At 40.9% G+C, this 27,843-nt stretch overlaps 1 protein-coding gene across 1 annotated transcript in view; it reads right to left on the reverse strand.

The window, feature by feature from the left end:
* Positions 1-1,653: 1,653 nt before the first annotated feature.
* MCUB (mitochondrial calcium uniporter dominant negative subunit beta) overlaps positions 1,654-27,843 on the reverse strand; it is a 78,802-nt gene continuing 52,612 nt past the window's right edge. Inside the window, exons 2-8 of the mRNA XM_075200667.1 lie at positions 12,066-12,135; positions 10,562-10,732; positions 10,144-10,248; positions 9,571-9,731; positions 7,194-7,397; positions 4,065-4,181; positions 1,654-1,839 (exon numbers count right to left, since the gene is read on the reverse strand). Of these exons, the coding sequence (XP_075056768.1) occupies positions 1,762-1,839; positions 4,065-4,181; positions 7,194-7,397; positions 9,571-9,731; positions 10,144-10,248; positions 10,562-10,732; positions 12,066-12,135 (906 nt within the window). The 3' untranslated portion in view covers positions 1,654-1,761. The remainder of the gene's footprint in view (positions 1,840-4,064; positions 4,182-7,193; positions 7,398-9,570; positions 9,732-10,143; positions 10,249-10,561; positions 10,733-12,065; positions 12,136-27,843) is intronic.

Here is a 27,843-nt window from a genome sequence, read left to right on the forward strand (position 1 = left end):
TCAGTTTAATGTTGGGCAATGTTTAATGTTTAATTAAGTCGACCTATTAATTAAATGTTAAAGTAGTCATTTAATGTTGGGGCTGATATGGGAAATAGGTCTATTTATTAAATGTGTATGCTATTAATTTAATTTAATGCAGGGAATTAGAATGAGAAGACAGCCTATTAAATGTGAATGCTATTGATTGGTCCCAACATTCTGGGATTCAGACATAGAGAAACTGATCTTAAGACACTAGTAGCAGTAGGTATGAAAGCTGCAAAAACAGGTAGGAAACAGATGGTCTCCCAACTGTCCCATTTCAGTGGGACAATCTCAATTATGCGTTATTGTCCTGGGCAAGCAGGACTTTGTTCCAACTGCAGGAACAGCCAGAAAATTTAACCCACATCTCACTGCCTTGCTGGTGAGGGGTGCGAGCCTCATGCATGTAACAAAGATGTGTGTTACATTACCGATACTTTTAAAGAGGAAGGAGCTAGAGGGCGGTCTAACACGGTCTACAGCTACAGTCACATCCCTTGTATACTGCCCATGCCTAGTGGCATGGTGGCACATGCATTGCCCCATCTCTTGTTGATTTGATCCCATCTACTTAGAATTTGGCCCTGCCTGTTACATGAGGCCACGTTCAAGCTATTTTCAAAGACCACTTTAAAATTCCTCATCCCCTGCTTCCAGTGCTGGAAGGGATATCGGGAACAACAACATAGCTGTAGGGGGAGACAAGGTTGGTTTCCTGTATACCTGTTGCCCTACAGTTCAATCATCCTTTCCCAAAGATGATTAGGGTCAAGCCCCTAAACAATGTAGATGTTTGGGGTCCTCCTTCAATCTCTCAGTGCTCCCCACCACACATTTAAATAAGCCATGCCCTCCCACAGTAATTAACTTAACAGTCCTCCCACTCATTGATTACACCATCAACACTAAATCACACTACCCATTCAACCTGGCACTCCATCAGTGCTCATAAACATGAAGCCCACCTCCTAATAAATCCCTCCCATTGTTCTTCATCTACTAAAAGGGACACAAAAAAAAGTCCTCACTCAGGAGCACCATGGAGTTCAGTACCGAACACTAATATAAATCCCCATTTCATAACACAAAACTCCACTCAGAGCTCCTAATTATGCTGATTATCCTTACCTGTCCTAAGGGGCACTCTTCTACACTTAAATTATTACCTCCCATACACATGTACACAAATAAATAGCCTCCACTGCCCCTACTACCCAAAGGTCATGTCACAGTTTCCACCTATCTTGTGGTGGACATTTCACCTTCCCCTGGCATCAATTTGACCTCATCACCTTGCTTTGTACAAGACCTGCAACACAACATGGATCAATAAGTAAATGGATACAGAAATAGTACTGCTACTGGCTGTGCTGAACAACATACCAGGGAGAGCTAGGCCTAGACATACCTGACTGGCCCTAAATGAGAGCATGGCTTCCTTGTGGGTAACTTGCTCTGTCATTTCTCAAATCTACATGTGCAGAACAAAAATGACCATTCCATCTAGTTAATAAGCCATTAGAAGCTCAGCAATTGCCTTAATGATATGAATATAACCTAGAATTACTCCTTGGAAGCTGGCATCTAAATAAATGCTACAAAAATAAATATCACATGACAATCACATCATCTTTATGGTTTATTGTAATATCTGTACGTATGACTCGAAATGATCTATTTTACAAAATTATGTAAAACATGAAAAATGATTTTGAATAAAAAAGAAAAATTAAACTATTCTCCCTCAGGCAATTGCTCAATCGGCAGCTTCAATCGTAGAGGATTTCTCAGACGTCTCAAGCTTCCTTCAATCTGGGAGAAAAGAGAAAAAAATGATGTGAAACTACATCAGCAAACATTGACTGCATACGGTGTGAGGCAAAAAGAGGACTGTACAACACTACTGAACATGTTCATCATGGCAAAGCTGCATGTTATGAGCTTGCAAGAAAGTAGCTTTTTTTTTTTTATCATAAAACTTAAGTAAAATACATTCCCATTACTTCATAGCATGAAATAGTACAATCTTCATGCATCATTCTTGAGCTTAGGGCTAAAAGGAAGTACCGACCCCATAGGCAAACCAAGAGGGGTGGGGGGGGGGTGTTTCCTAGTGCCTGGAAACCCCCCTCCAAGCCTGGGGCACTATATAATTGAGGTGGCTGGACCCTGCACCCGCTTCACACAGCTCTGCTTGAAAAGGGAGAGCTGTGTGCACCTAACAGTAGTGCACGCAGCATTGCCCATGTATATTATAGGGATAGGAAGAGTTGGAGAGCAGCTAAGCACTGTCTAATATTATAGCAATGCCCCTATGCATGCTGGTCACGCCCCCTGGTGGCGTGATGTGGAAACCCCCCCTCTACAAATCCTGCGTTTGCCCTTGCACCCATATATTACAACACATTCTAGCTATGCTGATCAGTAAACAAATCAGTATTTCAAGTAAGTGTGATTAGTTTCCTGCAGTCCCCAGCAAACACCGACAAACATTGTTCCACAAGAATTAACAGAATTTGAGGAGCTCCATTTTATCCACAGATGATCTCTTGGCTTTAGAAGAAAAGTACGGATGATGTAGTTTACAAACCTTTCGATAAAGGTGGTAATTAGAGATTCCCTCTGAGGATTAATATAGTAAAGAAGCCTTGAAATAACCAAGATACGTCAATTATTATGAATGACTGGATTACAATCCAAGGTGAATCACAAAAACGTGATCTGAAGAATATTCTGGACATCTGGAGAGCCACAGGTTGGCCAGGCCTGAGGTTTTAATCTTTACATATTCCCATGGTAAAGGTTGAAGACAATAAATCATTCTTGGGAAGGCGCCTGAGGATAAGCGAGGAGAGACAAGGACGGCGACAGGCTGAGGTGTGACAGCTCCCTCCACCTTCACCCTCAGTAGCACTCGTTCATGCCTCTATTCTGTTATACAGTTTTGATTGTAATGAAAAGGAAATAAGTGACAAAGATTCCAGTGACCCTTTTAATAAACCAAGTGCAGTTTCAAAAACACAGGAACATAAATATAGGGAGCTGAATTTAAAATTAAAGGACGACCTTGTTTTTACCTTTTACATATTAGTCTGGCCTGGAAAACAAGGAGCGCTATGAGCCAATTAGCCTATGGTGGCCGGAACCCGTATTTAGACCCTGCTGGGAGCCATCCTGATGTCTGTGTATTATTACACTATGTAAGTGCACATCCTTCTCCTGTGAAGAACAGTCTCCCTGTGTGACACTGTGGTTAATATCCATCTGCTGCACATGGTTGGCATTTCAGCAGCAAAATGTTTAGAAGCAAAAAATTGATTGTGTGTGTATTAGAGCCTATAATACAATAGAAAATAATCAATCTGTGGGCCCCACAAAAGTAAAGATTAACTCAGCATAACAACAATAAATGTGGGTTTTTTTTAAATTACAATCCACATGCAAATGATCACATTTCTATTACCTTCTGTTTAAGCTGGTGTCACACAGGTGCTTTGAATGCTAATGTTATCCCAATTATAAAAGCGCTGGCATTCAAAGGGGGAATTCAATTCCCCACAGAGTGAAGGCATTCTGTGGCAAAGAATCCGCAGACTGTAGTAAGCACCCACATTTAATAAATAGAGGTGTGCAGGAAAATGAGCGATGCTCGGTTACTATAGTGTCCAGAAATGAGCAATGCCGGACTTCGCTGTGATAACTGACAGCACATATCAGGGAATGGGGCTCAAATCTCTCTGCTGACCCGCTTAGGTCAATGCTTGCTCTCCCTGTCACATGGGAGTGGCTAAGTTCTGAAAATGTTGCATGTAAGACAGCTACAGTAATTTGGTTACTACATGAACATAAGCTTTGTGCAAGTTTCAGTGTAAAGTAGTTATAATGTATTGCAATAATATGTTCGTTCAAATGCATTATAATTTTTATTCAGCAGCAGCATCATCATATGGTTTTGTTTCCCTGCAACATGAATATAGAGGGAACGAAGAAGCTTCCATATAAAGTAATAGTAAGTGTAAATTTCAGGCTGGCAATACCTCAGCAACTTCATTTCTCAATTTATTGTACTTCTCTACATCAAAACGCTGCTTCTTGGCTCTTTTGTAGAAGATATGTAGGAACTGGCGGTCTTGAATATCTGGATACACATAGTCCTGCAACAGAGGCATGTAGGTTATTGGTTAGAATGCTCATGCAGTCATTAATTCGAGATTGTAAAACATTTGAAAAATGAAATTATGATGAAACAGATATGGATGCTTTGACTTTAATTTAACTGACAGAAAGAAAGGTGTACACAAATTCTTACATGCAGGGCTGGACTGGCCAGCTGGCACTTCTGGCAAATGCCAGAAGTGCCAGATGGCCGATCCAGCCGTCCGCATGCCCGCCCGAGCAGCAGCACCTCCCTGTGCACTGCTTGGTGGACGGAGAGTCAGTGACGTGTGGCCTATGCAAGTAATCACATGGCGCCTGTAATGTGGTGCGCGTCTCATGTGATTACTTGCATTGGACGCAAGTCACTGAATTCCCTGTCCACCGAGCAGCACGCAGGGAGGAGGTGCTGCTCGGATGGGCATGTGGACGGCTGGATAATGAAGTGAAGCAGACTGTGCGCGCACGTATGTAACAAGGTGTGTGTACGGTATTTTAATATAGTGTGTGCGCATGTGTGTGTGCAGTATGTTAATATAGTGTGGTGTGTGTGTGGGCACAGTCTGTTAATATAGTGTGTGTGTGTGGGTGCAGTATTTTAATATAATATGTGAGGGAAGGGAGGATCTTAATATAGTGTGGGAGGTAGGCTCTTTAATGGTGGAGTGTAGGTGGGGGCTAATTATTTAAGATGAGGTGATGGAACCTTTAATTTAATACTGGGGTGGTTTGGGGCTATTATTTGAACATGGGGCTGATTTTGGGGAGGAGGGCTATTTATTAAATGTGAATATGAATTATTTAATGTCAGGGATGGTTATGGAAAATGATTATATTTATTAATCGCAAATGCTATTTAATTTATTGCTGGGACTGTTTGGATGGAGGGAAATAGTATACCAATTTAATCAAAACCTGTTAATTTAATGTTGGGGCTGGTTGGAGGGAAAAAGGTTTACTTATTAAATGTGAATATTATGATTGTTGGGTATGGAGGGATGCCTAATTATAAAACGTAAGTGCTATTTATTTAACACCGGGGCTGGTTGGCGTTTTCCAAATCTCATGTACCCATATTTTTTTTTCAAAATAGGGCATCCAAAATTCCAGGATCAAGACAAGAAGAAACTGAGCTAAAGGAACCAGCTGCCACAAGTAGTGAAAGTGACAAGACAGGTAGGAGAGAGCAGGAAAGTCTGCCAACTGTCCTGAATATGGTGGGGCAGTCCTGAATTTGGGTGACTGTCTCGCTTAGTCAGGATTTGGTCTAACTACAAGGACAGATGGGAGGTATGTTGGGCAGCACGGTGGCTAAGGGGTTAGCACATCTTACAGCACTGGGGTCACGAGTTTAATTCCTGACCATGGCCTTATCTGTGTGGAGTTTGTATGTTCTCTTGTGTTTGTGTGGGTTTCCTCCGGGTGATCCGGTTTCCTCCCACACGCCAAAAACATACTGGTAGATTAATTGGCTGCTAATAAATTGACTCTAGTCTGTGTGTGCTGCAGAATCAGTGGCGCTATATAAAATAGATGATGATATGTCCCGCTGCACAGCGTAGTGATTGTGAAGGCAGAGCTTTGTACAACAGTAGTACACACAGTATTGCCTGTGTATTTGTCTAACAATTTTCTAAAATAATAACCATGTTACATAATAGGGGCCCTGCTGTCTTAAATACCCTGCCCCCCCCCCCCCCCAGAGTCTTAATCCATCACTGGTTAGCAGGAGGGAGCTGATAGCTGGTCCCGGTCCTTAGACAGGACACAGCCTTGGACAGGACACAGGAGCTCTAAGTATCACAAGATTTGGTAATCTTGTGAGACTAAGAGCTTCCCTGCTCACTCTACAGAAAGTTCCCACCCTGATGGATGTCAGCAGCACCAGGAGCATAGATAAGTACAGTGGGCTGGGGGTGTCAATGTGGCTGGAAGGGCGTAATAAATGTAATGTTTATTTGCTGCTTGTGTGTGGAGGGGGCCCCAAAAGTTCACTGTACCCAGGCCCCAAGTTTCTCTTGCCGGTCCTGTACATACCATTATCTGATACTGGTAAGCCCTATGCTGCAAATAGAGAGTGAAATTGCTCGTAACACATTTGTATCTCACGGGACACCGTATAACAATTACCTTTGCAAGAAGCACTGTAATATTATTATTATCTGGAACAGAGGTGGGCCTGTGTGTTTTAAATACCAATGCTGATTTTTAGTCCCAGTCCAGCCCTGCTTCCATGAATGTATTACCCACTCATTTACCAACTTGCCTCATATTTATATAAAAAAAAAAAAAGAATTGGAGATTATTGGAGATAAAGTTATAATGGGGAACACACATCAAACTAACTGTCTATAACCCTATTGAAGACCACTGCAGATATCAGCTATTTCAGGCTCACAGAGGTTAACATATAAATAACTTGTCTTCAGCTGTAAAACAAATGTAGACACAATGCAAGACATCAAGTGCTTTACACATATATATTTGTGAACGTTATTAGTAGCTCTATGAAGTAATGAAACTTGGATTCTTGGTGTAGCTTGTCCTTTCATTCTGATGCTTTAGCATAAGCATGACTGCACAGTGACTATATTTAGAAAGAAGTGACTTTAGTAGTCTTACACATTTTATGTTCCGATTGTTTTCAACACAAACTGATTTTTGTGACACATTCTAGTGCACTTAGGGGGGAATTCAATTAGCCACGATGTTCCTCAGAACACCACGGCTGCACACTACTGTAAATATCTCTGCTCCGTTTTCCTCGCACCTCTATGGGGCGTGAGGGAAAAATGAGCAGAGACTTCTGTTTAAATCTCCGCTGTGAAGTGTCCCCCCCTTAGTTTCTTACCAACATGCTAAACATTCATTGCGGGCTTTCCTGCATATTACTGTAATAAGCTATTGTTTGCAATCTATTTGAGGTATATTTTCCTTTTTTTTATGAATTCCTTTTAGCCAAGACCTTTCTAATTGTGTAATAAGCATGTTGTGAAATAAAATGGACTCACCACTTGGGTTAGAAGGAAGTATGTGTAGAAGGCAATGGCACTTCCATATGTAATGAAATATGTAACAGGTTCCATGATATCCCAGGAGTAGACCCACCAGGTCAGCCAGGCCAGAGCCCCGCCCTGTGTAGACAGATATGCTAGACCAATCCATTTGAGATGCTTAGTTCTGGCATCTGACATTGCCATTATATTCATCTTCACCTAGAGGAAAGTTAATGGAAAGACACTTTGATGGCATGTAATCAATATAGTCATTTTTCTACCAGATTCACCATTTGATAATAGAAGCTAGCTTGTATTGCAACAGGTTTATCAATTGATCCTTTTTTTTTTGTTAAACTTTGTTTATTGAAAGCATATAGCTAAAGATCTAGCAATGTAACAATATAATGCATAGATTACAAGGCTTTCCATTTTCAATACAAAGGTACAAAAGAACAAAAACAAGAGGATAAATATATGGTAAAAGAAGAACTAAAAAGAAGAGGGTAGAAAAAGGGGCAGGGGTGGGGGGATATGGGATGATGTAGGGAGGAGGACCACAAACGTCTCACATACGGTCAATACCCTTGAAGATTGGAGGCATCAGTAAAGAGAGATGAAGAAAAATAGGGTGATGATATGGCAACCCAACACCAACATTTTCCAATAAATATTCAATCATGGGACTCCATCTGCTGCGAACATGTCGGAGCCTTGCATGAGACTCTACAGGGTGTCAGGGCGTTAAAACATCTCAGATGTGAGAGTAAAAATGAGGGTTGGTTTAGATACCGTAATTCTGGGAAACGGGATTTCACTCAGATTTCAATTTCCCCATACAATAGGGTCTTTGAGAGATTTAAAATAGAAGTATTGTAACTTGTGTAGCATTCTTTGACAGTTTGCATTAAAAACAAACAAGTAACAATGAAATTAAAATTAGCTGCACAGTGTCTTATTATGTCTGTAATGAGTAGTAGAAAAGATTTCACACACCTCTGGTATACACCGATAATCCACAACATTAAAACCACTGACAAGTGAAGTGAAAAAAAACATTAATTATCTCATTACAATGGCACCTGTCAAGGGATGGGATATATTAGACAGCGAAGTGAACAGTCAGTTATTGAAGTTGATGTGTTGGAAGCAGGAAAAGTGGGCAAGCGTAAGGATCTGAGCAACTTTGACAAGGGCCAAATTGTGATTGCTAGATGACTAGGTCAGGACATCTCCAAAACGGCAGGTCTTGTGGGATGTTCCCAGTATGCAGTGGATAGTAGCTACTAGAAGTGGGTCCAAGAAAGGATAACCTGTAAACAGGTGACAGGGTCAAGGGCGCAACAAGGCTCATTGATGCGTGTGGGGAGCAAAGGCTAGTCCGTCTGGTACAATTCCACAGAAGAGCTACTTTAGCCGCAGACCGGACAGAACGCTCAGGCTGACCCTTGTCTACCGACGAAAGCGTTTACAATGGGCAAGTGAGTGCTAGAACTGAACCATGAAGCAATGGAAGAAGGCAGCCTGGTCAGATGAATCACGGTCTCGTTTACATCATGTGGATGGCCGGGTGCATCGTTTACTTGCGGAAGTGATGGTATAATAAATCACTATGGGAAAAGGGCAAGTCGGCAGAGGCAGTGTGATGCTCTGGGCAATGTTCTGTTGCGAAACCTTGGGTCCTGGCATTCAAGTAGATGTTACTTTGACATATGCCACCTGCATGCCTTCATGGCAACGGTATTCCCTGATGCAGTGGCCTCTTTCAGCAGGATAATGCACACTAATAATGCAGGATAATGCACTGCAAAAATTGCTCAGGAATGGTTTGAGGAACATGACAAAGAGTTCAAGGGGTTGACTTGGTCTCAAACATTTCCCACATCTCAAGCTAATCGAGCATCTGTGGGATGTGCTGGAAAAACAAGTCTGAGCCATGGAGGCCCCACCTCACAACTTACAGGACTTAAAGGATCTGCTGCTAATGTCTTGGTGCAAGATACTGCAGGACACCTTCAGAGGTCTTGTGGAGTCCCTGCCTTGCCGGGCCAGAGCTGTTTTCATGGCACAAGGGGACCTACACAATATTAGGCAGGTGATTTTAATGTTGTGGCCGATCAGTGTATACGGCTTAAATAAAATAAATAATTGTTGGATGCTAATCCATGTGTTGAAATTTCCCCCTTTCCCTCTCGGCATTTATGTACCCCCATGTTAATATTCACCAATAAAAACATGTTTAAAGAAACAAAAAACAAAACTTTATTGTAATAGTAGATGATTAGTAGTGATGTATTAGATTGTCTTTTAGGAGAAATAACTACATGCGGCTCACTCCTTTCATAAACAGCACAACAGACGCCCAGACATTAACACCTGACCATTAGCTGACCTGTTGTAGGGGCTGCAACTCCTCCTTCACGGTTTCCAACCTCTGTAGTAGCGCCTGCTCTTTCTTGAGCAAATATTGTTCCGAGTGCAAAGCTGAATAAAAGCTGTGAACCAAGGATTTAATGGTGTCCATTTGATCAGATTCTTTAGTCTGCAGTGTTTCTGAAACGAAAGCAGTGGAAAATAGTTCACCGTATGCTTAATTTCTAGCATATTGTTTAATGTAAATAAATTGGTTCTATAGGGTTAAGTCAATGGATATTCTCTGTGATTTCAACAATACTTCTGTAGCATTAGGCTAGTAAATATGATTTTTTAATGCACAGGGAATCGTTTAATGCAAAATTGAACATCTAATTTTGTTTCTGTGGTGCAGCCCTTTCAGGTTTAAATATCAATCAGCTATGAAAAAGAAACTTGACACAATATTTTTTAAAAAATAATTAATTCCTCCAGCTGATAAGATAATATATACATTGGTGTTATTAATGTTTCTGTTGCCTTCTAAATAAGGTTGTCTAGTCTACTTGTGAGCTAGAATCTGACCTTACGTAATAATACTGTATCTTCTTACCTCGGGGAGGTGATTGAACTTGATGTGTTGTGTTGTTTAGGACTAGCTGGAAATCATTCGTTAGCAACGTATTCATCAGAGTTGAAGCAGAGAACTTGGTACCATCTGAATGGGGGGGGGGGGGGGAGAGGGTTTTAGAACATGAATACAAAATGTAAATGATTATGTAAATAAAAGTATATTTTGTCCAACCAATAATCAGTGAACCACATATACTAAAAATACAAATTCATTATGAAAGGGCATACTGTAACAATGGCAAACCATAGTGTAACTAGAAGCCCAATGACCTCAGTGCAAACTTTGGGCAAGTAATTTACATTAGGTCCATTCTTCCAAAAGAAGAAACAACATATTTGGAATTACTGTGGAAAGGGGAGCTTCACTCTGTGCTTGAGAGAACTGAACAAACCAGCACCTGCTGATATGGCAGCAACTCTATCAATGCCTTGGTCCTCCTTCTGGATATCCTGTAAGAATTTTCCCACTGTCGTCGTCAATGGTTTGATGGTGAACTGGCAACGCTCATTCCGAGAGGGCAAGGTGAGTGTGATCACAGGGAGCCCATGCCTGTAATTAACAGTCACATCTGAAAGCACAAAAAACAAATTAGAATAAAAAATGTAATAGTCCAGCGATCATATAGGACTGAGAGAGTGAGAGAGTCTCATTGTATAATCAAAGTGAATTATTGGCATGTATTCCAGACCCGGGTAAATTGTTCTCCCTTGACTATAATATATATATATATATATTTATTCTATACATCTGTAATCACACAATCTAGCTATAATGAATCTTCACGAATCAACTCTCTTCTAAGCACCACCAATGAAATTGTTTTCTACCCTAACATAATAAGACAATGCTAAATCAATAGTCAGAATTCAGAAACACATTACATTAGACAGTAGCAGTAATGGTAAAATAATTCAATAATCATGCTAGACATTTTGCATAAGAGAGTTGTATACAAGCTGCAATAGACGAAGCGGTTAAATTCCTCTGTTGCAGATATTTCTTTCCTCCTAAATTATTTAGTGTGGTTGAGCTGATGTTTTGTTTTAGGAAATGAAGTTCAAAAACTACACTAAACAATTCTGGTGAAACTTTTCTTTATTCCCAGAACCTGTAGCTACAAAATGCAAGATCATACAAAATACAGGTTACTGTAATTCATTCCTAAATCTAATACTAGCAACCAGGACCATTGAAGTGTTCTATCGTGTGGCCTATCGTGATTAGTAAACACAATGTACTGCATACATTTAATGGATCAGACTATGAAAGAGAAGAGATGAGGCGATGTCTTGATGACAGCTAGTTCAAAAGGCGATATTTTTCTGTAATACAGGCAATTCAATTAGTGATACTCCAAATATTCCTGTATCCCCCTACAACCTCTAGAGCAGTGATGGGTGACCTAATAGGCTTCGGGACCAGCATGCTGTGTAAAGGGCCGTCTGCTGCCCACTACTGCTTTAGAGCCAGTAATTATTACTTTTTTCCACAACAATCTAGCCTATGTATTTGTGGGCAGCACGGTGGCTTAGTGGTTAGCACTTCTGCCTCACAGCGCTGGGGTCGTGAGTTCAATTCCCGACCATGGCCTTATCTGTGTGGAGTTTGTATGTTCTCCCCGTGTTTGCGTGGGTTTCCTCCGGGTGCTCCGGTTTCCTCACACACTCCAAAAAAAACATACTGGTAGGTAAATTGGCTGCTAACAAAATTGACCCTAGTCTCTCTCTCTTTGTATGTGTATATTAGGGAATTTAGACTGTAAGCTCCTATGGGGCAGGGACTGATGTGAAGGAGTTCTCTGTACAGCGCTGCGGAATCAGTGGCGCTATATAAATAAATGGTGATGATGATAAGCAACACAAAACAATGTGGTATCATTTATAACATTAACAACAACTTACCACTAGAGGGCGGTTGCGTGCTGCAAAAAACCACAGTGCTCAGCTGGAATGTTTGTCTTAAATTTCTAAACTAAAAAAAAAACAGAAAAAAGAAAATAAATTGAAGATATGACATAGAGGGACTTAAGTGAAGAAAACAACAACATCATCATCAACATACTACTACAAAACACTCCTGTTGATGTTCAAGTTTATAGGTCAATACTTTCAGTGGCTATTCAAAATGAGAAAATATTTCTAGAACAAGAAGATATATGAACAGCTTTGTTTAAACACACACTTGCTACAGGATTCATAGAATTTGAAGGGGAAATGCTCTTTCATATGTAAGGATAAGCGCTCCTTAATTTTTTTATATCAAAATCTGAACACGGACACACAAAGAAACATAGTAAGTAAAATATGTCAAATTAAGACAAAAATACACTTACACTAAAATCAAAGTAAAGTAGGTGTGCTGTGTAAAACAAAACTAACCCAAAGTATCACATGCTGTTCTTTTTGTTTAATGGGTTTTTTTTTCCTAATGGCATAACAGATCTCTACCATAGTTCATTGATAACCAAGCCATTTCGTACCATGGTTTCATTCCATTTTGCTTTGGCTGATTAAGCAACTCGGCAGCCCCCGTTCATATGAAGAAATCCAAATGTACAGATTAAATAAATATTTTCCTTTATGACAATTTATTAAGTATGTTTGCTCATAAGTGAATAAAATTTGTAATTTATCTTGTACCCGAAATACATTTTAAGGTACTCTATTCTCAAGTAGCAAATGTTTTTCCAGAACACTGCGCTGTGTTAATCTACTTTATCCGATCGTGACAAAAGCTGCAGGGTTTTACAAAAGTGCCAAATGGTCACTTTAAGTAGGTCATTTGCAACAATCTATTTACCAGTCCCTTAACTTCATACTAGCTAGAAGGAGAACTTTGAAGTTCCTTGAAAACAAAACACTTTTTCCTGGCTCCTAGTACATTACAGCATTACAGGTCAGTGTACCAGTACCATAAATTACACTTTTGCATTTGAATGGATACTCACTAAGACACCCCAAGTAAAAATCCTTCTGTTATCTACTCAGCTAAATTTAAAGACCAGCAATGGCTTATTGAAAAGGTGTCATGAATAGCTATCTCATTCTATATATATGACTTGGGTGGGTTATTTGGAACGGAGGAAACTGGCATACAACAACCATTGCAAATCTCATGAAAATTAATAATAGAGCAGACCACACTCTACTGGGGCTGTCAAAGAAAGCACTGCAGCCATGTAAGCAATCACGGGCAGGGCCTGATCAACCACTAGGCTGACCAGGCTGCAGCCTGGGGCGCTGGGTCCCGGGGGGCGCGGCACTGTGGGTATTTTTTTATTTTTTATTTTATTTTTTTTTCTTCATTCATTTTTTTTTTCGGGGTGGGGGAGGGGGGGGGGTCACCGCTGGGGGTCGCCGGGGGGGGGGGGGGTCGCTGCGGGGGGGTGGAGGGCTCGACGATCAAAAGCATTGGTGGTCAGTGGTTAGCAACACACAGCCAATCGCCAGGCTGCCTGTTGCTGTGCAGCAGACAGGAAGCAGGACGTCTTCACTTCCTATCTGCTGATCTGAGGAGAGGAGCGACGCTGGCACAACTACAGGTAAGTGAAGGGGGGAACTGCCCTGCATATCTATAGGGAGGGGGGGGGGGAACTGCCCTGCGTATCTATAGGGAGGGGGGGGGGGAACTGCCCTGCATATCTATAGGGAAAGGGGGGGGAACTGCCCTGCATATCTATAGGGAAAGGGGGGGGGAACTGCCCTGCATATCTATAGGGAAAGGGGGGGGGGACTGCCCTGCATATCTATAGGGAGGGGGGGGGAACTGCCCTGCATATCTATAGGGAGGGGGGGGGAACTGCCCTGCATATCTATAGGGAAAGGGGGGGGGGAACTGCCCTGCATATCTATAGGGAGGGGGGGGGGGAACTGCCCTGCATATCTATAGGGAGGGGGGGGGGAACTGCCCTGCATATCTATAGGGAGGTGGGGGGGAACTGCCCTGCATATCTATAGGGAGGGGGGGGGGGAACTGCCCTGCATATCTATAGGGAGGGGGGGGGGGAACTGCCCTGCATATCTATAGGGAGGGGGGGGGAACTGCCCTGCATATCTATAGGGAGGGGGGGGGACTGCCCTGCATATCTATAGGGAGGGGGGGGGGGGAACTGCCCTGCATATCTATAGGGAGGGGGGGGGGAACTGCCCTGCATATCTATAGGGAGGGGGGGGGAACTGCCCTGCATATCTATAGGGAGGGGGGGAACTGCCCTGCATATCTATAGGGAGGGGGGGAACTGCCCTGCATATCTATAGGGAGGGGGGGGGGGAACTGCCCTGCATATCTATAGGGAGGGGGGGGGGGAACTGCCCTGCATATCTATAGGGAGGGGGGGGGAACTGCCCTGCATATCTATAGGGAGGGGGGGGAACTGCCCTGCATATCTATAGGGAGGGGGGGGGGAACTGCCCTGCATATCTATAAGGAGGAGGGGAACTGCCCTGCATATCTATAGGGAGGGGGAGAACTGCCCTGCATATCTATAGGGAGGGGGAACTGCCCTGCATATCTATAGGAAGGGGGGGGGACTACCCTGCATATCTATAGGGAGGGGGGGAACTACCCTGCATATCTATAGGGAGGGGGAACTGCCCTGCATATCTATAGGAAGGGGGGGGGGACTACCCTGCATATCTATAGGGAGGGGGGGGGGAACTACCCTGCATATCTATAGGGAGGGGGGGGGGAACTACCCTGCATATCTATAGGGGGGGGGACTACCCTGCATATCTATAGGGAGGGAGAGGGGGGACTGTCATGCATATGTATAGGGAGGGAGAGGGGGACTGTCATACAAATCTATAGGGTGGGAGGGGGGGGGGGGCTGCCATGAAAATCTATAGGGAGGTAGAGAGGTTGATATGTATGAAGGAGGGCAGAGGAGGGGGGCTGATATATGTGACTGGGGGAGTTTTGATGTGATGGGGGGGATAGCTAGCTAGCAGAGTGGAGGTAAGGAAAATAGCTGCAAGGGGGATGGATGCAGGGTGGGAGGTAAAGAAAATGGCTGCAGCAGGGGTTAAGGAAAATGGCTGTGGGGGGGGGGTTGTGGTTAAGGAAAATGGCTGTGGGGGGGGGGTTGTGGTTAAGGAAAATGGCTGCAGGGGGTATTTAAAAAAAAGAGCAGCTTTGGGGGGCAGAATCTCATGATTGTGTGGTGGTCACATGGGTGGTCTCAGCAATCACTAGAATACTAAATATTAGTGAGATGGGGCTGGTAGAGGTTTGTATTTGATTGACAACAAATATTCAGATATTGCTTATATATGCCTGTCCAATGGGATACTTTTAGCTGGCCATAATGGAGTGTTTTGTTTTAACTAAAGGGCCTAATCATTCAGGGTTTGCATTATAATACATTTTTGCATTTTCAAAAAAGGACGCCAACTTTCCAGAAGCCAGCGAGAGGATAACAAAGTTGCAAGAGAGAAGAGCAAGAACAGGTAAGAGACAATGGCACAATCTGTCTAAATTTGAATGCTGGAGAATACACCTGAACATTCATATTCAGGAGTGTTCCTATACACCTATATATTCGGAGGGGGGGGGGGGAGCGCTGCGGCCGTATTAGCCTAGGGCGGCCAGAACCCTTAATCAGGCCCTGATCACGGGTAAGAACTGTAGATTACTACAGTGTGTTGATAATGCTGAAATTTACATTTTTTTTTACTCCCTGTATTTTCAAAATGCTTATATTAAAATAAGACAACTATAAAAGCATTACAGGACCCATGACACCTATTTTTATTTCTAGTATGAGCATCTTGTTGAGGTTTAATATATTATTGAACTGGATACTGCAAGAGAATACACCTTATAAAGACCTACAGGTGATATATATGCATAGGTAAGATACAGAATGACACGTGATGTATAATATAATTATACTACAGGATTGAAGTGTGAAGACTTTCCTTTTTCTTATGAACAACAGAGTTGCTATATAAACAGAGTTTTGGAGGGTTCCTCTCTCAACTTCTAGTTATATTGAGGCCACAATGAATGCAGAACTTAAGAGTTTGTTTGTAAGTACATAATAATGCAATAAATATATTCTAAATTATATTCACAATTTCATAAGATCACAGCAAACCTATATTTAGGAATGGTTTCAACAGGAAACCTCTGAATGCAAATCTCACTTTAGGAGCAATCCAGTCACATTGAGAAGGATGTGTTGAGGAAGTGCCAGTAACATGGTGGCTAATTCAGATGATTTATAAGTTTCTGGAACCTATTGGTTCCACTCAGGACTGGCAGAACATGGCAATCTCGGTGAGCGCAGCAGGAGGTCACCTCAAACAGGCGCTGGCACTGGTCCCACTGATAGCCGAGCGCTCCGTCAAATAAATCACAGCACAGCACCACAATCCCAGCCTGATGCAGCACAGCGCCAACCTACCACCACTCCACACACAGCGCCTAAGGGAGGGTGTGCCTAGGACACCCAGAGGACTATAGGTTTCCCCCTCCAGAGATTTGAAATGATGGAAGTATGTGTATGTAAAAATCAAAAACTACCCCTTGAAATTTTAATACACTATATAGATAAAATTAATCGGACACTTGACCATTACACCAACAGGGACTGTAATGACATTGTATTCAAATACATATATACTTAAAAAAGGAGTTGGTTCCCCTTTTGCAGTGATAACACCTTCCACTCTTCTTGGAAGGCTTTCCACAAGATGTTCAGGTGTTTCTGTGGGAATTTGTGCCCAGTCATTTTATAAAACAATTATGGAGGTCAGGCACTGATGTTGGACGAGAAGGCCTGGCTCACAATCTCTGTTCCAGTTTTTCCACACCAAAAACTCATCAACCCATGTCTTTGTAGTCCTTGCTTTGTGCACAGTCATGTTGGAACAGAAAAGGGCCTTCTCCAAACTGTTGCCACAAAGTTGGAATCATAGCATTGTCCAAAATGACTTGGTATGCTGAAGCATTAAGATTGCCCTTCACATGAAATTTGAAAAACAGGCTCTTATCATTATCCCTCCTCCACCAAACTTCACAGTTGGCATAATGTCGTCAAGCAGGTAACGTTCTTTCGGCATCTGCCAAACTCGCCCATCAGGCTGCCAAACAGAGAAGGATCATTCGTCACTCCATAGAACACGTTTACACTGCTCCACAGTTCAATGTCGGTGTGCTTTACACCACTCCATTCGATGCTTGCCATTGGTCTTGGTGATGTGAACCTTGCATGCAGCTGCTCAGTCATGAAAACCCATTCCATTAAGCTCCTGCCGCACAGTTTTTTTGCTTACATTAATGCCAGTGGAAATTCTGAACTCTCAAACTTTGGAATCAGCAGAGCGTTGGCGACTTTTATGCACCATGCACTAAGCAGTCGTTGACCTCGCTCTGTGATTTTACGTAGTCTTTCGCTTCGTAGCGGAGTTGCTGTTGTTCCTAAAAGCTTCCACTTTCTTATAATATCACTTACAGTTGATCCTAGAATATCCAGCAGGGATGAAATTTCATGCATTATCTTATTTCAAAGGTAACATCCTATCACAGTATCACATTTGAAGTCACAGATTTTCAGAACCGATTTTGTATCACAAATGTTTGCAAATGGTGACTGGATGGCTAGGTGCTTGATTTTATACACCTCTGGCAACGGGTCTGATTGAAACATCTCAATTCAATAATTAACAGGTGTGGTCAAATACTTTTGTCCATATAGAGTATATAAAGACTAAACTGTTGATCCAGTTTGATCTCAAACTGGAGCACACGCAGCAGTCTGATGTTAACAAACATTAAACTGCAAGAACCTCTCTGCCCTTTCTCCCGCCACTAGCCCAACCTGTTTTTGTATGTGTAACCGATGTGGAGTACATACAACTGCTCAGCTCCCCAATTTGTCAGACACATTAAGCAATTATTAGAGTACCGTGCATTGTATGCGACATCTGGGTAGGTAACACATGGCACTCTGCCAAAGACAGTGTATCCCAGCGAGTTTCTGTATATCTATGCAATACTGGAGTGCATGGTTTATTTAATTCCAGCATCCTCAGGACACAGCCTCTATTAGAAGCTATTTATCAAATTCACAGATGTTCAACCCAAAGCACATTCAGCTAAACTGAAACTACAGATACAGCTTCATTAGCTTAAGAAACGGCACACTCAGACACAACAAATAACAGAGGAGAAATCAATAGCAACCTGAAACACAATTTCCTTTGGCTATGACTTATCGTAGAATAAAAAAAATTGTCAGCTATTTTCTTAGCATGACAGAACAATATGCAGCAGGCTCGGGGCATGTCAATGTTTACCATGGGCAACGCTATAATAAATATGTGGTCTATAACCTGTATAGAACGAAAGTACAAAACTCCCCTGTTACTGCTAGTGGCTGAGGGATACAAGTGACTGAGCTGGATACAATCTGTGTATCAGAGAGATTTCTAACCCAAATCATAGACAGGTTTCTGCCACCAACATTTATTTAAAAATAACTGCAGCAAATCATGTGATCTGTAGAGATTTTGATATATTTAACACGATTTCAACATTGTGGTTTTAAAATCTCAGAGCTTTTCTCATTTATTTGAATGAAGTTTCCAGCATTATCACTAGATGTAGAAACTACACTGAGATGGATGGGAACAGCTCCGTCTTTTTACTAGCCTAGTGGGTTCAGCTATGGAATATTGTGACATTTTGTTCCCCTGATGAAATTGCCAGGTGTATTCCAAATGATCCTGCATTTGTTCCATGTGCCTGGAGCTCCCAGGTAGTATTAAATGAGTATTTATCATATACATAGAGATCTGCAAGTCTTTAATTATTAAACTTCCTTGGTTCCTCTCCCACATAAACATTGACCCCCATGATGAAAATAAGATGTCCCAAAGACTCCCCTTCCCCACCAACCAATCACAAATGGCCAGTGTAAAAGAACACTTATGATTGGCTGCCAGCGATGTGAAGTTCCAGGCACTCCCCAATTTGATTATTTAACAGCAGTCAGCGATAGTGCGGAGATTGGTGGAAGTTTTTTAATTGAGAATAGTTCAGGGTTGCACTCCCAATTAGGACTACGGAGGATCGAGAGCAAAGAAAGAACAGATTTCCAACTTGGACTAGGAGAGGTCAAGAATGAAGATTTTGAGTGTTTTGGGGAGTCTTAAATAATTCATGTTTATTTTAATATTGCGTGTACTTATTTTTTCTCTTCTGGTATCACTTGCAGCAATCTAAGGGTCCTATGTCCATTATACTGAGACCAGTGGGGTAGCAAAGTTGCCAGTTGTACCAATCTTGTTCATTACCACAGCCGCCACAGCTCAAAGGGTCGGAATAAGCCAAATGCCCATTTATTTGCAGCTACTCCCAGAGGAACCAGTCCTGCTCTGACCAAACTGGAGCTTGATATAGCAGAGGGATCCCACACAAGAGGTCCCCCTGTCAGGGCTGCCATCAGAAACTGTAGGGCCTAGTAATAATTAATCTGGCAGGGCCCCCCTCCCTTTTAACCATACATGCGCCCCCTATCCCTCAATACAGTACATTCCTCCCCCCCCCCACCAATCACAGTTAAGGTCCCTCTCTCCCCCCCACAAAAAATGAATACCCAATTAATTTACCTTCTCCTGCTGCAGCTCTCGGTCACTGATACACTAGGAGCGCAGCGATGTCACCGCGCAGCGCTCCCAGCATATCAGAGTCTGGGAGGAGGAGCTGCAGCATCGTGGAGAAGGTAGGAAGAAGAAGGGGCAGCACGGTCGGTCATACTGAGGGGACCGGACAGTCCAGGGAGCCCGGACAGAAGGAGAGGTCTGCCCGTACCCCCCTGATGGCGGCCCTGCCCCCTGTTATAGGGGAAACAAGTACAAGGCTGTATAGCGTTTAGACTGAATGAGAATTTGGGGGCACGCTTCCTGTTTATTACTTCAAACTACGCTAGCTTGTAAAATGGACTGCGGTTTTCACTTTCACTTCAATATTTGTGGATACATAAAAAGAGTTTTCCCCTACATCTCACAATATTGAAACAAGTGAGAACATTTTTGGTGATTACAGCAGAGATTTACCTTTCATATATCCATTTGCCCTGTTCAATTTTTAACATTGAGAAATTTGTGATTTCAGCGATTTTTCAGTGTGATTTTTGTCGTTGAGGTTTAGAAAACTGGCGATATATAGATTGGGGATTAGCAAATCAACCTTTAAGTTACTTAAAAAAAAAAAAAAAAAAGATTACAAAAAATAAAATATTTTTATCATTCCAAAGTGACAATGATTTATCATTAGAATAAAATTTATCCTGGTACAATTAGTAATAAAGGAATACAGGCTGAATGATTTCAGTTAGACATGGGAAACAATAGGGCCTCATTTAGAATTAGTAAATCCAGCCAAAAAGCACACATTTGTACCTCGAAAATTCATGTTGGGTTGCAAGCGTTGCAAAAGCATTTTTTGCTGGTAGGGAAAATACTGACTGATTATCCATGTAGCAACAAACAGTGGGCAGCTTTATTTTTACATTGCAATTTGGAGTTGAGCTAGAATGCATACCATCCTCAATTCTACATCTGTCTGCACTTTTTACATTTGTCCCCCTTCCTCTCCCCAGTGTCACTTGCACTTTATAGCTGTATTTAAATAAAGCCCAATGAGGTTTGAATACCTGCAATGATGAGAGTCTCAGAGGGTCATTTGCGAAAATGCAAAGTACAGTGCATAAGCTGTTTTGTTAAGTCATATGCTTGCTGTGGCACAAATGCCCATATTTTTACAGGCAAGTCATACTTGCCAACTCTCCCTGAATGTCAGGGAGACTCCCTGAAATAGGAGTGATCTCCCTCACTCCCTGAAGAGTCTGGCATCCTCCCTGATGCTGAGCCAGTACAAGACATGGTTGGCTTCGTCATCTGTGGCATGATGACACAGGAACATAAAGGGAATCAATTGATGGTAGACATCAACTGAAAAAGGTAGTGTGTGGGGCACTCCTGTCCATAAGGGTTTTATAAAATCAACTTTATTAATACATTTTATTAAAAATTAGGCAAATATCGGATATCAGACTAGGCGAATTTATTAAAATAAAGAGGTGATGAAAAATAAAGACAAGTGATAAAGATGGTTAAAAATACCCTTCCGGGAAGCCGGTGGTCACAAAGTTGTGACACTTATAATTAACTGGGGAAAATACCCATAAATATAGACATTGTATCAGTTAGGTTCAAAATAGCACAGTTTATTAAGATTAAATTTCATACGTTCATTGATACATTGTGTTTCACATATAGCCAGCAAATGTGTCCACTCTGAATTAAGTAACAGCAGTTCTTATAGAAATGCGCTTCTAAGGGTTATAATTATTAAAACCACTAGGGTGTTATAGTCTAACACAGATATTCAGGGAAACTTAGGTCTGTATATATATAGTTCCAAAAGTCAGGATTAATAGCCTGACTAATGTAGATTCTTAGAAAATTAGGGATCTATACATATAGTCCCAACGATTTGACGCATGATGACAGTTAAGAAATTGTGTCCTATTTCCATGTATTGATGCCTATGAAGGTGGCCATTTTCATGGAGACCAAGATTTAATCGAAGACTGATAGGTAAGATAACATGACTTCAGTAATGGAGACAGAAATGTAAAAGACACTCCAGTCTCTAGAGATTCATTACCTGCTTTTCTTTAATGCAACGCATTTCTGGGAGACCTCCCGGGCTCCCAGGAGAGCAGGGCAACCTTCCGGTTCTCGCCGCCGCAATAGATGGGGGCGTGGCTTACTGAAGCAAGTATTGCGTCATCTTAGCCCCACCCCCTGCTGTAATTGGCCAAAATTGTAAGCCAAATCGTTGGTATTTGACGAGGGCAAAAGATTTGTCTGATGGATAAGTGAGGCCGATCTGAAGTGCGATCTGAAGTGCGATCTGAAGTGCAAACTGCGGGTTAGGCACACATTTTGCGGCAAGTAAAAAAAAATTATTTTTTATAACAATCTTACACTCCAAACATATTACAGTTCAACATAGATGATGCAATATCTGTGTGTAGGTAACTTACTAATCTCTTCCTGTGTCTTCCATACAGTTCATATCACCATGTGTTTATGTACAATGCCCATGCTGCTTAGTGTCATTTCAGCATTACAATCTCAGCTCACTTTTCCAAATCATAAAACTCAGCATGTACTCACAGCACTAGCTTAATACGACAATTTAGCAGTGCAATATAACAATACAGTGCAACATTATCTTAGCATTCTATTCACCACACATCTTTCCATAGATCATTCCCAATGTTTTCCTTTATTATAATATCCAAGTCCCAGTATAATCTTGCTCAATAATGCAATCACTTTCCATATAATCATATATTCTTGGCTGACGTACAATGTCACTGCTGACAATAATATTGCTTATAATATGCTCCCAAATAGGAAGAAGTAGGGAAAGATGGAACGGGGGTGGTATTTGCGTTTCCAGGGGTTGCAGTCTGAGCAAGTGAGAATACAGTCCAGCGATCCCATCATAAATGTGATGGCAGCATTAAACACATTGGTACACGTGCACAGATTTATATATGGTATGTGCACGCACAACATGCACAGATGGCAGTCTGCACTTTTTAGGTGCCAGCGACAAGCTGCACAGGTGCTGAGTCCGCAGTGAATGCTCATGTGCCGGCACAAAGTTGTTGCAGATAGAAGCAGGACCACTCCTTCAGTTTCCACCCAGTGCATATTCCTGAGCATCTATCAACCCATAAACCTAGACGCAGACCGATATTCCAGGGACACTTCCAAGAAGCATGAAATTAGTCTGCACCTTGGAATGCGCTAGACGGACACTTGGGCACAGAAAGCAACATTTTGGCTGCCCTATTTTCCAATGGCCATTATTGTCTAACTTTATATGGATAAGAGTTACTGCCAATGAAGCATAAATCTTAAATACAATGTTACTGAAAAAAACGTCAGTTCATCTTGTATATTTGTTTTATATGGATTATCAACTGTGTAAGATTTATTTAATGGCCATCAGTAGTTATATACTACATGCAACAGTTTGCCTGACCCTGTGGATTCATTAGCCCCAGAATGGGGAATGCTAGTTAGATAAATGGCATTTCACAAACCATCTATTGCTCAATAATTAAGTACAGAATGCTGCCAAGCATGAAGGCTTTAGCTCACTCCTTTGACAGTACTTGAAAAGGACCAGACAAATCGATAATGTTAATATATGTTGCTTTCAAAGCTTGCATGTATAAATCAGCCCAATGTCACAGCACTCCTGAATTATTATAATACAAGTAGGCATCCACAAACCACTAGTACCAGAGGCATTTCATTTACAATGTGCTCAATTCCAACCCATACAGTAGGTGAAAGACATGCTTAATGATAATTGTTATGTTGCTGAAATACTCATGTTCTAAAAGCAGGAAAGTCAGAGGTACTTAGCAGAAATCCAAAGCAGTTTCATTAACGCTTTTAGAGAACTAAATGTACCTGCCTGTTGGAGGCAAAGGAGACTGCCAATAATTTAATGAAGGTTTCTTCTTTTTTTCAACCAAACCTTGCAGTGTGTCACAAGTACTACTTGGGTATGTGTGACAGGAGGTGGGTGAAAGGGTTAATCAAAGCAAAAACCACCTGGTTTGTCTAAAAAGTACTATAATTCCTTAAAGATGTATCTCACAGTCATTATTACCAGTAAGATTTCATTCAAGAGCTGACACTTTTCGAAAGTCTTCAGTCACTACCTGACTAGTCCCAAGAAAGAATTACAACATAATTACAGTAATTCTGTAATTACTATATAAAAATCTGTTTTATAATATCTTCTAATCAGTAATAAGACACCAATAAATAATGCAGCATTGAAAATTAAAGGATATCTTAATTTAAAAATAAACATAATCATAGTCAATTACAATCATTATGCTTGGTATTACAATTCCAGCAACTACTTATACTTCAAATAGGGCTTTGACCTGAAAATTACCAGTTGGAAAAATAGAACCACCATAACAGAGCAACAGTCATATTTCAAGTTCAAGTAGTACCCAACGTAACAACTTGAGGATTTTAATTAGATAAAGGCATTCCTGCATGGAAATAGCCTTAAAGAGCGGACAATCTACAAGCTACAAAGACCTAAGGCAAAAAGATACCAGTGGTCCTGTCAAACAAGAATAAAACCAATAATAACACACAATATATAATATATATATATATATATATATATATATATATATATATATATACACACACACACACACACATACATATACCCACATACATACACACACACACATACATATACCCACATACATACACACACACACATACTCTAATTGACCATTTTCATCATATCACTTGTCTCTTCTAGAAAACATGTCTGGTTATACAGTGCAATGCTATTATACAGCATCTTGGAAGGCCATCTCAAAGTATCTTTAATTATTATGACCACTGTTTTTGGTGATAGGGCATACAAGATATATCGAACGATACCACCAGCTGGTGTTTGTGTACAGAACAGAGGGGTGAAAATAAACATCAATGATTACATTTTCTGAGCAAGGAATTTTGAGTTGTCTGTCTAGTCAGCCAGAGAGAGAGAGGAATGGGTGTAGGCACATAGAAAGCAGTCACATAGAGCTCAGCTGGGGTACATGGACTGTGAAAGACAAGAAGCATGCAGGTCCAAGCGTGAGGAAAAGGCAGTGTCATAGATAAAGAACTCCAAAGTGTGATTTTGTATTTTTAATAACTTCTACACACATACATGCACACACAATGGCCACTGCCATAGTAAACAAAAACTGGATGCTATATATTTGGAAATCAAAAAAAGTCTTAATGAGAATCTAGATCAAAAGGCAAAGGAAAAACATACAACCAACTGTTGTTAGTTTTGTCATCTTCTTAGCAATTTGATTAAAAAAAAATGTGAAATGGCTACTTATGGGAAGCTACAGCAAAAATGCATACCTTGTTCTTAAAAGTTTATTTGACATAACTTGAAATGTGCAATCAGAGATGTTCTTTGGGGGTATTCAATTGTTAGCGAGTTTGGAAGTTCGAGCGTGCAAAGTCATTTTTTTGCTATTTTACCTTATTTTCGAGCGCAAAAACTTCTCACGCAATTCTAATCTTTTTTTTTTTTTTTTTTACCGAAACGGTGTTATCGCGCTCCAAGCGTTTGTCAATGTTAAAGTATAGGCTGACTGCGAACCCTTAGCGGAAAAAGCTATTCACTTGTTTTTTAACGCAGAGTGTGAAAAAGGCAAATATGCTGTTTTATCTCGCACCTCCATGGTCTGCTCAAAGAAATTTTTTTTTTATTAAGTTAAGAAAAATATACATTAAACTGAGAAAATAGGTGTAAAAGTTCATAAAAGTAACCTAAAAAAATAAAAGTACTAAAATAAGTGTATAATAATAATTAATTTTTGGAAATTTCCCCCTTTAGAAAAAACCATAGTGGTGCATGTATTTAAACTTTTTTATATTATTTTTTTGTAACCAGCACTAGGCAAACCAGCCGGGGTGATAGGCACTATAGCCAGGGGGGGGGGGGGGAAGGGAAACGCAGTTTGGGTCCCACGGCCATAATGACTAAACACCCACAGACTGTTCAGCGCTGGCCTGGATTCCCTAGGGATTGTGGTCCGCTGAAAAATGTAAGCGGGCCACCCCCTTAGGGACACCCAGCCCAGTGCCGATAGCACTAGGGCTCTTCCTACTACCCCTGGGCTGTGGGTAGTAGGGTAATAAATGGGGATTTTGTATGAAAAAAAACAAAAAAAAAATAATAATTTTGATTTGTGGAACTACATGTCCCAGCCAGCCATGTTGGCCTAAATAGTGTGGGCATGCTGCTACTTGTCTAACTACAAGCACCAGCCTACCCATAGCACCCAGGGCATGTTTGCACTTGTAGTAGAACCACAAGTGCCAACATGCTCTTACACCCACGGCTGGCTGTGATCTGTAGTTCCACAAAGCAAAATGTTAAATAAAAGCACAACACCCTCATTCCAACCACAAATCTTTATTAAAAATAATAAAACCCCAAGAAATACAGTAAACACCCTCATGTACACCATAGATTTTAATTAAAAAAAAAAATAAAAAAATACTCACCATGGACGAAATCCTCAGTTTTATGATGCTTTACTTACACACACTCATTTACGCAAAGTCCCAACAAAAATTTTTACCTTCGAAGAAAGGTCCGGCTTGCCCACTGTCCCACAAATATTTGTACCTTACAAATGTCCATGCTTGGCCAGTGTTCAAATGTTTGTAAATTTCAAAAAATGTACCTCCTTGTAAAATCTTTAATTCTGCTGTACAGGGGGGGCCATTGTTGCTTGCAGTGCTGGGGCCCTTCTTGATTGCAGTGTAGGGGCCCAATCTCCTTTGCAGTGCTGGGGCCATTCTTGATTGCATTAATTTACTTTTATTTTTTTATAGTAAAATGAGTGCCTTAACCATTTCAAACTCGCTAGGACCAATAATAGAGCGCGAGGGGGTGCATGCAAAAAAACAATTGAATTGAGGGGTGTTTTTTTTTTTTTAAACGCGCGCTCGAACAGGAAAAAACGAGCGCGGTTTTTTGGGTTTTTTTTCGAGCACGAAATTTTAACGCATCTCGCTAACAATTGAATACCCCCCTTAAAGAGAGAATTGCCTTTTTCTGAAACAAAGGTTGGTAAAAAAAATACAATATCCCCCATTACACTTTTTATACAACAGACAGAAGCATCAAATAACGTTTTTATTTTGTTTTGTTCAAAATTGTTACAAATGTTGGTATTGCAGAAATATGACAAAATTGTGACCATCAATACATTTCTGGGAAATTGTGAGTGCTCTATCCCAAAATGTTTAGTGCATTTTAAATGCAAGTTAATAAATAAGTTAATAACACAAGTTTTCCCTATTTTCTTGAACTTTATGTGAAGCTGTTCTAATTGAATCAGAGTTAAAATCTAAAAAAATGAATTGTTGTAACTCACTATGGACAAGTACAGAAGAGATTAATTTAATTTTAATCAACTTCATTTGCCCTGCTTTATCTAAGCTGGTCTTAGCACATCAAATTAAACTTTTGATAAACTCATATCTGAGAAGGTCTCTAAACATATTTAGAATTAGTGAACAAGGAACATCACATATATGTTATCTGCAAGCCTATGGAGAGGACAAAGAAAGGAAGATTGCTCCAAATAATAATATTTCATGATCTTATTTTATATGTATCTGTGGGTAATTTATGCGCCTGTTGATTGAATGTTTCATCATTTTTCAATGATGTTCTGGTTAAAAAAAAAATAAAAAATTTCACCATTAACAATTCCATACTAAACCTGTGTGAGTAGGGGCTGTCATAAAAGTTGCTGTTAACTGCAATCAGCATAAACACATAGCCCTCCTCTAGTTACGTCCAAGGACAGGAGCTCTGAGCCAGAAACATGCTTTAAAGGTCACTGTGTATGATTAATTAGTGTTCATTTACCTGGGTACCAGTATAAATTGGGGTTATATGATCCATATTCTGGCAATCTCCTGCAGATAGGAGAAGAAATTTTATGTTTCCCTCTCAGTATTTTCTCCCTTTTATTTTCTGTAACTGTTTGCATAATATTACTGTAGGTCTTCTTGTTATCTT

The sequence above is a fragment of the Mixophyes fleayi genome, chromosome 1, assembly GCF_038048845.1.
Source record: "Mixophyes fleayi isolate aMixFle1 chromosome 1, aMixFle1.hap1, whole genome shotgun sequence".
Lineage (NCBI taxonomy): Eukaryota > Metazoa > Chordata > Amphibia > Anura > Limnodynastidae > Mixophyes > Mixophyes fleayi.